The sequence below is a fragment of the Macrobrachium nipponense genome, chromosome 11, assembly GCF_015104395.2.
Source record: "Macrobrachium nipponense isolate FS-2020 chromosome 11, ASM1510439v2, whole genome shotgun sequence".
NCBI classification, from domain to species: Eukaryota; Metazoa; Arthropoda; class Malacostraca; order Decapoda; family Palaemonidae; genus Macrobrachium; species Macrobrachium nipponense.
The window spans coordinates 40104544-40119807 of record NC_061087.1 but is presented as its reverse complement, the minus strand read 5'-3'; the positions used below and the strand labels follow the sequence as shown (position 1 = coordinate 40119807).

General features: G+C 38.6%; 1 protein-coding gene across 3 annotated transcripts in view; it reads right to left on the bottom strand.

Annotated features, from left to right (window-relative positions):
• Window positions 1-6302: 6302 nt before the first annotated feature.
• The window catches only part of LOC135205458 (uncharacterized), a 19577-nt gene continuing 10615 nt past the window's right edge, over window positions 6303-15264 (bottom strand). Inside the window, exons 1-2 of one of the 3 annotated variants that reach the window (XM_064236091.1) lie at window positions 8524-8595; window positions 6303-7992 (exon numbers count right to left, since the gene is read on the bottom strand). In XM_064236091.1, the coding sequence (XP_064092161.1) occupies window positions 7126-7938 (813 nt within the window). In that variant the 5' untranslated portion in view covers window positions 7939-7992; window positions 8524-8595 and the 3' untranslated portion in view covers window positions 6303-7125. Of the gene's footprint in view, window positions 7993-8523; window positions 8596-15264 lie in introns of those variants that run through there. The other 2 variants (XM_064236102.1, XM_064236080.1) reach the window with 2 other exon arrangements.

Below are 15264 nucleotides of genomic sequence, written 5' to 3'. Positions count from 1 at the left end.
GCGCCAATTTACATAAAGACTTTCTTGGTCTACCCAATGCCTCAGCTATGATGTCTTTTGACTTCTGAGAAAGGACTTCAGCCCTAACAAGATTCTCACTCTTTTTGCGATGACAGTCATATGGATTTTTGTTCCAGTTTCTTTTAACAAACGATTCATCTCTTTTAATGTATTTAGCTATCCAGGAACGTGAAATGAAGGATGCGCCAGCATCCCTCTGAAGGTTATAGCCCGGATTCGGTCAATCCATCTGATTTCCTACAAGTCGTTAGCCATGGCTGTATCTAACTCCGTCACTCAGTCTAAAAATACAAGAAATGTAAAATGAAAAATGACTTAATAGAAACTTAAGATAATGTACTTGGAGATAGCCTATAGCAGAAAACTTCATAACTTTCCATTTGTTCTGTGGGATGGGGGTGGGGGGCCTCTAATTTCGAAACTCCCGGTAGTATACTACATAATTATTTAGTCAATGACTGAACACTTGAAAATGGAATTCAAATTTTCATCATCTCTATGAAATTTTCAGTTTTAAAACAATTTGCTGATATAGTGTGGTTACACAGTACTGTAGGAGTGCTGCATATTTTATTGGAATGCAACATTCTTTAAAACTACTGTGATTCAAATTGACCGTCCGTTACAGAATTGTACAAAGAATTTCCAGTCACATTACATGGGTTCCCTGGAAAATGACTTTGTGGTTAATCAAAGGTGTGTTTACTTTTGTTCTGTTACTGAATTGGGACTGAATTTAGATTCCAGGTGATTAATGGTCGCTGAACCGCATTCATTCAAAACAATTCTTATTATTTCTATGTTCTCAAATAATAAGATAATTGTGAATTGCATATTTACATCCCATTTTTAATGTGTTACAAGGAGTCTCAAATATTTCCGACGTTCAGAAAGCTGCCTGCATATTATATTAAACATATACGCAACGTCTTACTAAGGTTGCGTTCACACCAAACGCGCCGCGTCGAGTCGCGCTAATTCATGGCTAGTGTTATTTTCGCCTTAAATAGGAATAGGGATGTTAGTATTTTCTACTTTGTTTTCATATTGCATTTCAGTTTACGAACGCGAGTTATGTTCTAATAAAATTGTACTCCTTTATATCTTTTTTCACTTTTATGTAGGACAAAATTAATATAATTAAATTTCAGTTCATCTTTTCTTTGCATCCATGTGATATACATTTAAAATCTTAAAACTTACTAATAGTTTTTGAAAATGTTTATGGTTCAGTAGTTAATATTATCATATATATACATATACATACATATATATATATATATATATAATATATATATATATATATATATATATATCTTGATGTTTCGGCTAATTCGTTTAGAATTGTATCTTTTAATTAGTTATCCTGTAAAATTCAATAAAAATGAAACTTGCCTTAGAAAAATGGCTATTTTTCCCCTAAGTTGCAATTGCCCGCCTGTAGGTTAGTATTGTTTTTCTTATAGACAAAAAGGTAAATAAAGGAAAATCCCAAAATTTATTTTAACATATAAGATTAGCAAAAATTCTCGCATGAGAGAGAGAGAAAGAGAGAGAGAGAGAGAGAGAAGAGAAGAGAGAGAGAGAGAGATAGAGAGAGAGAGAGAGAGAGAGAGAGAGAGAGAGAGAGAGAGAGAGGATACGTACTGCAAAAATCCCTAAGAGTGAGAGAGATTTCAGCAATTTATAACACCAAGAGACAAGGCAGACTTAAAAAAAATGTTCAGAATATTTCCTGCTATATTTTGATAAATCGAAATATCTCTCGTGGAATATAGAAAATCAACGAAAAATCGAGAGAGTATGAGAGGAGGGTATGTTCGAAATACGGAGAGAAGTCTAACGCAGGAATAGTCATCTTGTTTATTGTGGCTGCCTATTCACTGGTGAGGTTCCTCCTGACCACTGTTGATGGAGTTAAATAGCCCAAGGAGAAGGAACTGAAGGAGAGAATTGCGGCATGGCGAGACACCATCCGGTGCCAGAGAGAGCAGCAGGTGAACTTGGACAGGATAATTCTTCAGCTGCAACAGAGGCTCGACAACAATGAAAAGATTCAGAAGGCGGGCGGAAGGGAAGAACACACTCGTGTGATCCAGATCACTCAGGAGGTGTTGTAACAGCAGGCCTGGCAAGAAAGGGCCTACTCGCTCGAAGCTGACGCGTTGTTCCTGAAGAGGGAGAACTACCAAGAAAAGAGGGAAAGTCGCCAGCTGGAAGACAAGATATTCAAGATCACAGATGAAAATCGGCAGCTGATGGAAAAGACAGAGGAAATTGAGAACAGAAACGATGCCCTATGTGAGAGGATAAGGGAACTAACAGTGCGGTTGGCAGAGGCAAACAGCCAGGTTGAGAGGCAAGAGGAACTCGTACGACAGAAGGAGAAAGACATGTAGTTAAAAAGCGAAGCGGCGCGGATGGCGAGGCTCATCCAGGAAAAAAAGGACACGACCGAAAAGCGCGAATCCGGCAGGAAAGATGTTGAGGTCAGGTTCGAGCGCCTGCAGAAGGAAGTGGAAGACCTCAGGAAGGAAAAGTGTGGACTCCAGTGTGAAGTTGAGGCTGCAAAACTCAAGAGGAAGGAGCTGACATGCCTTCTAGAGAAAGGAAATCGTGGCTGGAGAGGAAGACTGGTGTGCAGGGCAAACGGAACGAAAAGCTGGAAGATGAGGTTGGACAGCTGCGAGGAGCGAAGGAGAAATTGGTTTACAACCTGAAGAACCTGCAGGGGAAAAACAGACGCCTGGAGAAAGACAACTGGAAACTGAAGGAGCAGCCGTTCATCTTCAAGGAATGGCGCGATCTCCAAGGAATGCCACGATCTTCAAGGAATGGCGCTGGCCTCACAAATACAGATGAGATGTGAAAAATTTGAGGACAATGTTTGTTGTATGGAAAGTTTAATGTTTATTTGTAATAAGTTTGCTTTGTTGATCCTTGAAGGAAGTTGAAGTTGCATGGAAATAAATATGCTAAAATGTTTTCTTATGAGTTTTATTGATTCCTGAAAAGGAAAGGAAGATGGGAGGATTGAAGAAAGCATGAAGAAAATGACAGGATTGGTGGAGTGCCAGGAGAAGAAGCATAGGATTCAGAGAAGCCCCAGGAGAACTGAAAGGATTCAGAGAAGCCCCAGGAGAACTGAAAGGATTCAGAGAAGAACCAGAACTGAAAGGATTCAGAGAAGCCTCAGGAGAGCTGAAAGGATTCAGAGAAGCCCCAGGAGAATTGGAAGGAGTCAGTGGCATATTCTGGTTCTAAGACTAAGCAAAGGTGTTGTCTATGACGGGACAGGCGGGTGAGGCCCGCCACGCGTCCGAGGCTCACCGCTCATCCCAGGACGGGCGGGCGGGGCCCGCCACACGTCCCCAGACAGGTGGGCAGGGCTTGCCACACATCCCAGGATGAGCGGGTGGGGCCCACCATGCATCCCAGAACGGGCGGGCGGGGCTTGCCATGCGTCCCGGGAAGGGTGGATGGGGCTCGCCACACATCCCGGGACAGGTGGGCGGGGCTCGCCACGTGTCCCGGGAGGGGCGGGCGCGGCCCGCCACGCATCCTGGGACGGGTGGGTGGGGCCCACCACACGTTCGGGGATGGGCAGGCAGGGCCTGCCACGCGTCCCGGGACGGACAGGCAGGGCCCGCCACGCATCCCGGGACAGGCAAGGGTGGCCCGCCACGTGTCCCGGGACGGGCAGGCAGACAGAATTACAAGGTCCAGTATAGTAACTGGAATGTTGGCGGCAAATTGCACGTGTGCGGGACACGACGTGGAAGAAGCGGACATGATGAATGTTTATATGCTGACACACAGGAACAGACTGGGGTCGAAGCATGGTCAGGCAGGGTTGGGTCAGAGAACTACTTACCTTGGCGGAGGGATTAAGGGCCGGGCAGAAGGTGTTGCACAGCCTGGCCACGGGTTTTGTCAGGGTATATGTGGTAGAAATGAATAAAAGGGGCCTAGCATAAAATCAACAATTGGTAGGATTCTTATGAAAACTGATAATAAATAACAGAGCTCCTACAGTTTAGTTGGCCAAGAGGAACGTCTGCTAGGTAATCGGCAGATTGAAAGTCTGACAGGTCGCAGCATGTTCGGGCAGGGTCGGGTCCGTGAGCTACTTACCATGGCGGAGTGATTATGGGCCGGGCAAAAAGGTAAACTACCCGGCCCACCAATTTGTTTACGCTGCTGCAGAGACATCTGGTGTCGGCATTTGGTAATTTCCCACTTCCCACACAGTTCAAATTTCTCGATCACAGATAATTGCTGTATCATTTTGGGCATATAAACATATCTCAATACTCTATATGCTGTCGTTTGCTCACCAAATGAGGACGAATGTTTAAAACATCAATTGATAAAGGAAGTCTTTCTAAGAAATGGTAAACTTTTAATTTCCCTCGAAAAGTGAAAATGAGGTTTGTGCATGTTTTTGTATACTATAATATTACGATCTTTGTGCATCTCTATATTTCTGCATGTGACAGGTCTAAAATCAATGAGAAAATGCAAAATTTTCTGTATATCGAGTTACAATATCATCGACGTCCTAAGTATGTGAAAAAATAGTTTCCTTCATGAGCCTGAGATGAACAGCGTATTTGAAGCTCACCCAGGGGGGTAACCTCCACTTTAAACATCATCATTTTCATTATTAGACATTTCCTCCCTTAATGACTCTTATCTATGCATTCTATACAGTATTCTCCTTAATTTTAGGCATCTATTTTTTTTTCTAAGCTCATGTGGCTCTAATAGTAAGAATTACCCCCAATTTTTTTTTTTTTTTTTTTTTTGCTGGATGACCTCTAGCATTAAAAAAAAGTAATAGGTGATGTTAGTGCAATTAGTGTTTGAGGAACAGATATTCATGGTAAATATTAAGAAGGTGCTGGTTCTAGTACCAAATAATTTTTTTTAACTCATTGTACGTTTCAATGCAGTGATAATATTACCTTTACATTTTTATGAAATATGATAAAGCACTGTATTTTTAAAACCAGTGCCAAAAAATAAATAATTCAGACCTGTAAATGTACGGTAGCAGCAAATCAGCGTTCGGCTTACAAACTCGCCTGGGCTATTGCCTTTTGCACGGTTCAGGATAAAATGAACGAGGTATAGCTTTATGTTTTTCTCAGGGTCTGCAAGTTCATTATCTTATTACAGTATAATGGACTGAGTAGCGAGCTACCAGAACAGTGAGTTTATTAAACCTTGTGAAATTTCATAGCCCTACCCTATAATGTGAGAGAAAGGGAAAACTACATATATATAACTCTTTTTCAGGATAGACACCAGCCTGAAGGCAAACACACCTATGTATCTCTACCTAGAAAATGGGACATACATGCTACTTGAATAATTGAATTGTTTATGGAGGCTGAGGCATGGCTGAATTGTGTCACGGCATCTGGTTGAAAAGGTGGAGCTGTATCACAGTCAGTTTTTGGCAGCTATTGCCGCTTTTGTGAAAATTATGAGGAAGAAATCAATAATTCCACAGAGGAAGGGAGATGGAAGTGTGTCCAAAAATTTTTTTTTTAGTACGTGTAGTATCTACATATTGGCTTATTTTATAAGGTTTATTTCATTTATTTTTTCAGTGTTTGTACATGCATATATCTGTTACCAAAAGAAAAAAAGAAATAAAACCAAAAGAAATGGTTCATGTGCTTAGTGGGATGTGATATATTTGAATCTCATCTTTTGTTTGTATCATTCGGAGTGGTTACAATCGTCAGTATGGTACAGACTATTTTATGTGTATGTGTTTTATACAAATAGCTGTCCATTGGCACAAGTCTCATGTGTGTGTGTATGTACATACATATTTTAAGTATACCTTTTTTTACTGTAATTTTTTTTTTATGGAATGAGGTTGTTGCTACCGAGGTAAGGATCAATCGAGTGCATGTGCAGGTTATTTACATACAAAACAAGAGGCCACATTATTTGACTTAATTGTACAGTGTTATTCCTCACTGAAAAATGTCAGTGTAAAATAAATGAATAGCAAGATTAAAACTTTCATTCTCCTGAGTTATTTATTGTAAGATTATGAACTTTCATTTTATGGCCTTGAAAATTATTATTCAAAGCTATTGTAAGGTTTATGTAAACCTTGTAAACAAAATTTCAGGGCCTCTATAAGGGTTGTTTTATATCCTTACAAAGTTTGTTTAAAGCCGTTAAAAGGTAATTATGAGGCATTTATAAAGCATATTTATGGCTCCGTATGAGCTTTTTGAAGGTTTATACAATGGTATTTTGAAACTCTTTCAAGACTTATTAAGGTTTATTTCAAGCATATTTAAGGCTTGCAGAAATCTAAAAGTGTACTCGAAAACGGGTACTTTATAGGTGTGTTACAAGCACTTTTTAGGTTTGGGGCTTAAAGTTCGCAAGCTTGTAAAGGATGTTCGTCTGATGTCCTATGAACATTCATTTTCTGGGGGGCCAGAGACCCACGACATATGAATTTTCCTGGCACTTAAAATCCACTCCGAACTCAGGTAAGCCTTTCTTGTTGCATAGGAGTTTATTCGAGAAAACTTCGAGTGAAACAGTTATTGTCAAATTCCTTCTGCGATCGACACTTGCAACACGCTTCATATTCGTTTATGAAACGTTAACACAATTATTTGACAACTATATAAAAAATTTATTGGTACCTGCCACTAAATAGTACCACGTCTAACCAGTCTTAGAGAGTATATTAAAATCATGAATTATTTTAAATCTTAATATATTCATGTTCCTTTTTATTAATATAATCTTACAGGAATTACTTTACATATCGTATAATACTGATGAGATAAAAGTATTCTCGTATGTAGCACATCAAGTGACTGCTACCCTTTTCTCTGAAAAAATGTGCAACTGGGATTAACAACTAGACTTGAAAATTAATTTGATTTTGGTAGTTACGACCATAGATCCCTCTATATCTATGGTTATGATTTACAGTTGATGCATTGAAATTTATGGATGTTTGTATTCGAGTAACGTTTGACCTTGGTTTTCGGGAAATGTCAGTTAATATTTCACATTTAATTTTCCTCAGACAAATAGCAATTCGCCAGCTTTTGATTAGGCTGATGCCTTCCTCCCTACAATGTCAGTTTTCATTTTCTTCATTAAATTGTTAACAATCCTCTCTCTTTCTTTCTGCTGACAGTGATCACACCAACTCGTCACGCAAGCGAAGGCCGGTCCCTGGAAGCAGCTGCCTGTAAACCGAATGTTTATATTTTTCTCATAAGCCTCCAAATGAATTTGCAAGTGAGTGGCAAGCAGAATATATCCCGCCAACTGCAAATAATTGTTGTAAAAGGAGACAGAGCAGAAGTATACCATGAAAAATAGCGCGTAAATTATTAAATCGAGAACGCGATCTGGCAAGTATTGTCTCAAAAATCCGTAGGGGATCACTGCTGGTCTGTATTTACGGTGCAAGTCAGGTTTCGAGCAGTACTCGACCGCCATGACGCCGTACAAGAATTCCTCCCAGCGGGATATTGATACAATTTTGGACGAGGCTGATTCTGCCGCTCTCACGCCTGAGAAGCTTTCAGATGGCACTCGGAAAGGTGGCTTCTCAGAGTAATGAAATTTTCGAAGTGAATTTATAAGATCTTGGTGATACATCATCTCTATCTCGGACATGGGCTTATTGCGCTTCATACATTTCAGTCGATTCAGTGTATCTTGGACTCTGAAACGTCTAAAAAGCTGGTGCTCCCGAATGAGTGGATAAGAGTCTCTATTTCCATTTCCAAAGTTCTTACGAAACTCCGTTAATTTGCCGGAACTCCTGCTAGGACGTTTTCTTAAGATAACAACTTTCTCAGTCAAAAACTCCCCATTTTCCACATCACGTTTGACCGGGTCTATCGTCGCCATGTGTGCTGCAGTTTGAACTTATGCCAACTGGTTATTGGTAGATGCAGTCACATCCTGAAAAAGAAAAAGAAAACAAGTGAACGTTTCAGAGATATCTAGAGTTCCAAACGAAGCGCTGTACATAAAAGTAAAAACACAATTACACAAATACAGCCTTTCGAATGAATAGGTAATAAAAAAAATGACAAAGCCAGTATCAGGTTAACTTAACTATAGCATAAGGTTGAGTCAAACTTAAATCAGCCTATCTGGAGAGAAGCCTTCTTGTAGTAGTATTTCATTCGAAATAAAATACATATAAAAAACCACTAGAACCTCCAAGATATTGCCTTCTATTAAATACAGAGATAAGAAAAGGTGTTTCAGCAAAGCCTACTGACATCCAGTGCAACCGAGTCAGTCAGTGGGTGTCTTGCTTCCACAATAACATCCACATCACTGCACGTTACTTTCAGCATGAGTACTCATCTACAACACAACAGAACTCACAAGCACAACAAATTCAACAACACAGGCACAACAACCTTCAAGCATACAATACCAACAATAATTCAAACAACTTCAAAAACACACAAAATAACTGACCATCAACAATACTCCAGACTCCTGCCAAAAATCTGACTCTCTACCACAGGCTCTGATCACAGAATGACTCAGAAATTAGACTAGACTTGTGACCGACCCAACAACCTCTCGTACGAACGAGCAATTCGCTTGTTAACTATCCATTCACACAAATACAAACAACCTAACAAGCCAGCAACCAAAACAGCCAGCTCTCTCTCTCTCTCTCTCTCTCTCTCTTTTACAAACGATCCTTGAGAACGTTGTTAAATGCAACTACCATCTAAATAGGCTCAAGATAAACCAGAGAGAAAGCAGATTGCAGAAGTAAGAACTTCTAAACCTCGTATGTGGCTGGTAGCTTCAGCCAAGGAGGAAAATTATAACTACGTACTACAAATTTTGCAGTTTTCCTAAAAAAAAAAAAACAATCGGGGGAATAAATAGCGGTGATTTCTCGTTTTGGGAAGACCACCGTTCATTTTCATGCCAAGTCTACAACCCAAGCATATATCCTGACCTTGTTGGACATTAAAAGTGATGAAATGATTACGAAGATCAAAACCCACTTCAGTTTTAGTTATGTGACAGGAGTACCATTTGATAAAGACCTACATGACATGACAGAAGAAGAAATTCTAGAAATGAGCCCCACTTCAGTTTGGAGAGTGAAAAAGGCAATTATTGCCAACATGACCATTTTAACCTCCATAGACCCTGAAATACCTTCTCATGTCATTTGAAAGTGAAAGGGTACGAGTACGTCCTTTCCAGCAAAGACGAATGCAGTGCTATCATTGTTTTCTGTTTGGCCACTCATCCAAAAACTGTGAATAATGCTAATATTTGTGTAATTTTCCCTGGTGTCCGTCATGATGATGAATGTAATAGAAAAGCAAAATGTGTAAATTGTCAACTGGAACATAAATCCAATAACAAAAATTGTGAAATATACAAATGAAATAATTAGGACAACCTAGGAGCTCCGCTCAAGTCCTTGAGCCACTACCCCTATCTACCACTAGGCGTGAAGTGGCAGCACCCTCTAATGTAGCAGGTGCCTCAACCCGGCCTGTGGTAGTGGCCCAGCCATCTGGGTCAGGTGCTTGGCCTGTTGAGGCTAGAGTGCAAACCTCCGAGGAAGATAAGATGGCACTCAACCAACCGCCTTGGAATTGTCTAAGGCTGCATCTCTACTTGCTTTAATGGTGACAGAGGAGCAAAAGCACCAAAAGAGGAAACGTTTCCTCTCATCCTCTCCATCAAATCCAATTAAACTTGCATTACTTAGTAATATATGAGAAGTACTAAGCTCGATGCAAGAACCCCAGCTTGAATTCAAACAATTTGACAAGAAAGGGAAACAAAATGGCACTAGTAAATTAACAGATAATAAACCAAATCTGTCAAGACCAGTCCTTTCCAAATCATCACTTGATAATGCTCATAAACAGAAGAGAGTAAATGAGAAGGCTTCATCCAAAAGGGCCTTCCACCAAGCCTAAAAAATAGTTTGCACGTCAATACTTCAATGTAGAGGTCTCAGGGCTCGAAGCAAAGAGCTGAAGGTACTGCTCCATGACCCAGGCATTGTGTGTCTTCAGGAAACTAAACTTGGAAGTTCATAATATAATCCTGGATTAAATTGCAACATATATAATTCCCATCACTAATAGGAGATAGAGCTAAAGGAGGTGCAGCAATTATTGCGCATAAGTCATTGCAACACTCCTTACTATCAATTAATACACATCTCTAAGCTGTTGCAGTAACTTTCATTTTAGACAAGCAAATTACAGTGTGCTCCATCTACCTTCCTCCTGATTTGGATTTCACTTATAATGATATTCATTTACTGATCAATCAGCTTCCTACTCCGTTCCTCCTCCTTGGAGTTTTTAATGCTCACAACCCCATTTGGGGTGGGAACATGGCAGATGCCAAAGGCAAGATGTTGGAGGGAATTATGGATGGTCATGATATCATTCTATTTAACAATGGAGCCATGGCGTATCATAATAACTACCCCAATACTTACTTGGCTATTGAACTGAGCATTTGTTCATCTTGTGTTTACATTGATTATGAATGGTCAGTTAATGAATATCCAAATGGGGGTGACCACTTCCCAATTCATACAAAATCGGTTAAGAATCAGCCATCTGAGTCACTTCCAAAGTGGAAAGTAGATTTAGCAGACTGGAAGAAATTTAGTGAGTCTGCTCTCATGGAGAAGAATGTAAAATCATTTCCCTCCATTTCAGAGGCATATAATTATTTTAATGACAATACCATCAACAGTGCAATTGCCTCTATTCCAACAACGAAAAGAAAACCCTCTAAACCAGCAGTTCCTTGGTTGAACAAAACCTGCAGTAGTATGAGAAAGATCACTAGAAAATGCTGTAAATAATATAAGAGGAGTGGAACCGCACACAAGCCAGTTATTTACCAACGTGCAGTGGCCAAGCAAAATAAATATTTTATAAAGCCAAAAAGAGAGTCGTGGATGTGCTACATAAATGACATTAGCTCAAAAACACCATCCAAAACGATCTGGAAGAAAATTAAAAAACTAAATGGCCAGTTTTTTCCTGAACCTCTGCCTACCCTTAAGATAAACAGTGGGCTAATTACCCAACCAGATAGGGTCACAGAAAAATTAGAACATTTTTCGAGAATATCGAGTAGTGAGAACTATTTTCGAGAGTTCCAAGGCATTGGAAATGCCCAGATTTCTCATGATATAAGTGAAAATAATCATGAACCATATAATGCAAAATTTACACTGCAGGAACTCAAAGATACCTTGCAGAGTACCAAAGCATCAGCCCCTGGTGAAGATAAAATACTTTATGAAATGCTGGAACATCTCCCAGAAAAGTAAAAGAAATTCTCTTCTACGTATAATAAATGAAATCTGGGAAACTGGTAGTATTCCTAAGAGCTGGAAATTATCATTAATCATCCCTATGAGGAAACCAAACAACGATCCTACTTTAAATAACAGCTACAGACAAATAGCTCAGTTGTATTTGTAAGCTGATGGAAAAGATGATTAACACCAGACTTCTCCATTCCAGTTTGGCTTTATGAAAACTAGATCTACCTCAGATCCCTTGCTCAGGCTCTCAAACCAAATACAACAAGGTTTTGCTAAACAGAGTCAAACAATAGTTTTCTTTGATTTGGAAAAGGCATATGACATCACATAACGCTTTGTTATCATAAAAAAGTTGTATAAGCTGGGCATTAAAGCAAAAATGATCAGATATGTAAATGTATTAAGGTAAGAGTTAGAAATCATGTATCACGACCTTTCGTGAAACGTCTCTTAAGTATCCTATCTAACATTTGGTAGCAGAGCGTCCGATCTGAATATTATACCTTGGATTTACCATTTTAACGGAGTTTTCTGTGGATTTATACAACGTAACATCATTATGAGGATGGAGTAGACTTTCCCCTTCACTGCTGGGGGTGTGGGGGATTTCCAGGTCATGTGGGCAAATGCTTTTACTTTCGGCATGTTCCTGACGTCAAGTTTTCGTAGCATGAAGCTTGATACCTCGAAGTCGAGCTGCTTGGATGTTTGCTGCTGGAGGAAAAGGAAGTATTGGACGCCTTGAAGAGTAAGCCGATAGTATCATGGTCTTCGTTTGGATGAATTCGTAATCTCTCACCTGCCAAAGCTTGGGACTGTGCACTGATACTGGAAACACATCGTGAAGTAATGCTTAAAGTGGAAGAAACTTACTGAAGTAATGCTTTCATGTAGAAACACACGATGATTGTAATGTCAGTCTTTGCTTGGATGTGATAGCTGAGGGCAACAAGTGGAGAAAATCTGAAGTATTTCCGAACGGTATTAACGGCGAATAACGTAAACTTGGAAGCTGTTCGTCTTCCCTGTAGTCAGTCCTTTATGTATAATAATTGATCTAATTTTGCCCAGTTTGGCCTGGAATGATCCTAGCCCTCCCGGTGGTGGTTTTTGCATAAAGAAGTGTTTTCATTTGACACTTCTGGATATAAAAGTGATGGTGATCTTCTGATGATATTAGTAAGCTTGAAAAATTTGGAATAATAAACAAGATTACAGGAGAATTTGATTTCTTAAAATGTAAGACTTGCAATGGTCCCCTGTTTGGTCATATAGGTACAGATGATGACTGTGTAAGAAAGACAAGAGCTAAGAAATTCAAGGATGAGGAAGCAAAGATTTTGATGGATCACTTCAGAAATATGACCTGTTTCAAGCTCAAGATGCTCACAATGGATACTAGAATATCTCAAACTTACTGTGATGCGTGTGATGTGAATATCGGAACCAGACTGGATTACATTATGCATATGGAGTCAACTCACAAGACAAAGGTTGGTGATTCTCGAGTCAATGGCTCAGTGGAAAATGTTGGCTATGGGTCCGATTTGACAAATATGTTGACACAACAAACAGAGATTTTGTCAAAGCTTTTAGATAGCACTTCGAAAACAAAATCTTTTCCCGATACAACGACTCAGATTACAAAAGCCAAACTACCACCGATTTGGGTTGGACAAACTTTTGAAAGATTTAAGGTTGAAATTGAAGATTGGAGCACTAATAACAAAGATAGTGAGTATAATAAATATAATGAATTAATTGAAAGCTTGAAGAAGAATGAGAGAGTTAAGGAATATGTGATTACAGTCGTAATAGATCGTACAGTTAACAGTTCTTTGAAGACCGTTCACAATGTCTTAGAGGTTCTGGCAGAGAAATATGCAAAAACTAAGGCTGAAAAGTGTAATGACATTATACAGAAAGTTCTTGCCTTTTCAACTGACAAATCAGAGAGTTGCGAGAAATTCCTAGATAAGTTCGAAAGTTTGATGGCTGAAATATCTAGGGAAAAAATAAATACTTGTCTTAATTATGTAATGAGTTTGTTAATGATAAAGGCAGCTTATGAAGGAGGAAAAATAACAACGGATGAAAAGACCCGCCTCAAAGAAGTGATTGAAGATGGGTTGGAAAGGAAACCTGTTGATGAAGAAAATGTTGTTCATAAATTGAAGATGGAATTTAGAAAGCTAAAAATAGAAAACAATAGAGATTCGATGGCTGTTAAATCTTTTGACAGCTCTTCTACGTTTTACACGGATAATAGAAGTCGTTACCAGAATTGGAAGGAGCTTAAAGAATCGCCAAACTTCTACAGGTATAGGAGGTCCACTTCGAATCCTGGATATTGGAGAACAGAATCCGGTAACTATAGAAGAGGACCTTCCAGAACGCAATCTAGATCGTCCTCAAGAACGCCTTTTAGATCATATTAAAAAACGCGTAATAATCCTGCAGGAAGGTTCGATAGATCACCTAACTTTAGATCGCAATCAAATAAGAAAGTTGATGAAAGATTAAAAAATCTTGAACAATGCTGTGAGAAGCTTATGAAAGAAATGAATGAATTAAAAGAATTGATAAAGAATGCAAATAATGTCAGATTTGTGTCCGAAGAAAACAAGGAGATATTAATTGGTCGTACTATGGAAGTGCACTTCACAAAAGAAGTTGAAGAAGTGGAAGCTATGATTGTTGACACTGGGTGTCCAAAAACACTCGTAGGAAGGGAATGGTTAAATAGATATCTCTTTTCAAATAACATAACGAAGGAGGATTTGCAAAGTAAGTCTTGTTCTCAGGATTTTAGATTTGGAGATGGACCAGTTATTCACAGTACAGAAATAATTAGTCTTCCAGTTTCATGGAAAGAAAAAGATACTGAAGATGGTTTTGTGAAAATGTTGGTGAATGCATATGTGATTAACGCCAAGAATATACCTTTTTTGTTTTGGGAAAAACACCCTAAAGGAATGGAACGTGGATATAATGCATAATAATGTTATGGTCATTAATTTACATAAGTCAAGAAAATTTCAATTATACGTCATTGATGGAGGACATCAAGCTTTACAATTATATAAATGTGGTAAAACAAGCAAATTACTAGGGTCAAAAGCCGGTACATGGTCCACTGCATAAAATGTTTTCTTAGCCTTTCTTAAAGCAACATCAACTAAAAATGCCGGATACTTCAATTTAAAAGCATAAATCTTGGTAATCTCGTCTTCTAAAAATTCAGGACAACAAATTCTTAAAGCTCTTAAAAACATGGAAGAGAATACAGAGTTTAACTTTCAAATGGTGATTGGAGTAAAAGTGAATGTAAGAACATACATTTGTAGGTTTCCTAAAAACCGAAAATTTAAATCTGTTACCCTGTCTATACACACTTACATCTAAAAATGGCAAAACTGAATCTATTTCCTCCTCAAGTGCTTTTGACCCTAGTAATTTGCTTGTTTTACCTTTTGACAACAGGTTTCTTTCTTTGCCAAAAATGTTTAAAGTTTTTAATGTTAACGTTGTTTTTAGTAACACTCAGTCTATAAGAACAATTTTAATAAGGAACTCTCCAAATTTACAAACGGGTTGCATTTACGAAATTCCATGCAGAGATTGTGATAAAAAATATATTGGTCAAAGTGGCAAACTACTGGCATCAAGATTAAATCAACATAAATATTGTGTACGTGTAGGAAGTACATCGAGTGCTCTCTTTTTACATATGAATAATTTTAATCATGCAATTAATTGGAACAATTCAAAGGAAATTTTATTTTGTAGAGACATTATTAAAAGAAATATTATAGAATCTAGTATAATAAAATATAAGTCAAGTAGTGTTTTTAATATTAGCAACGGACAATATAAAC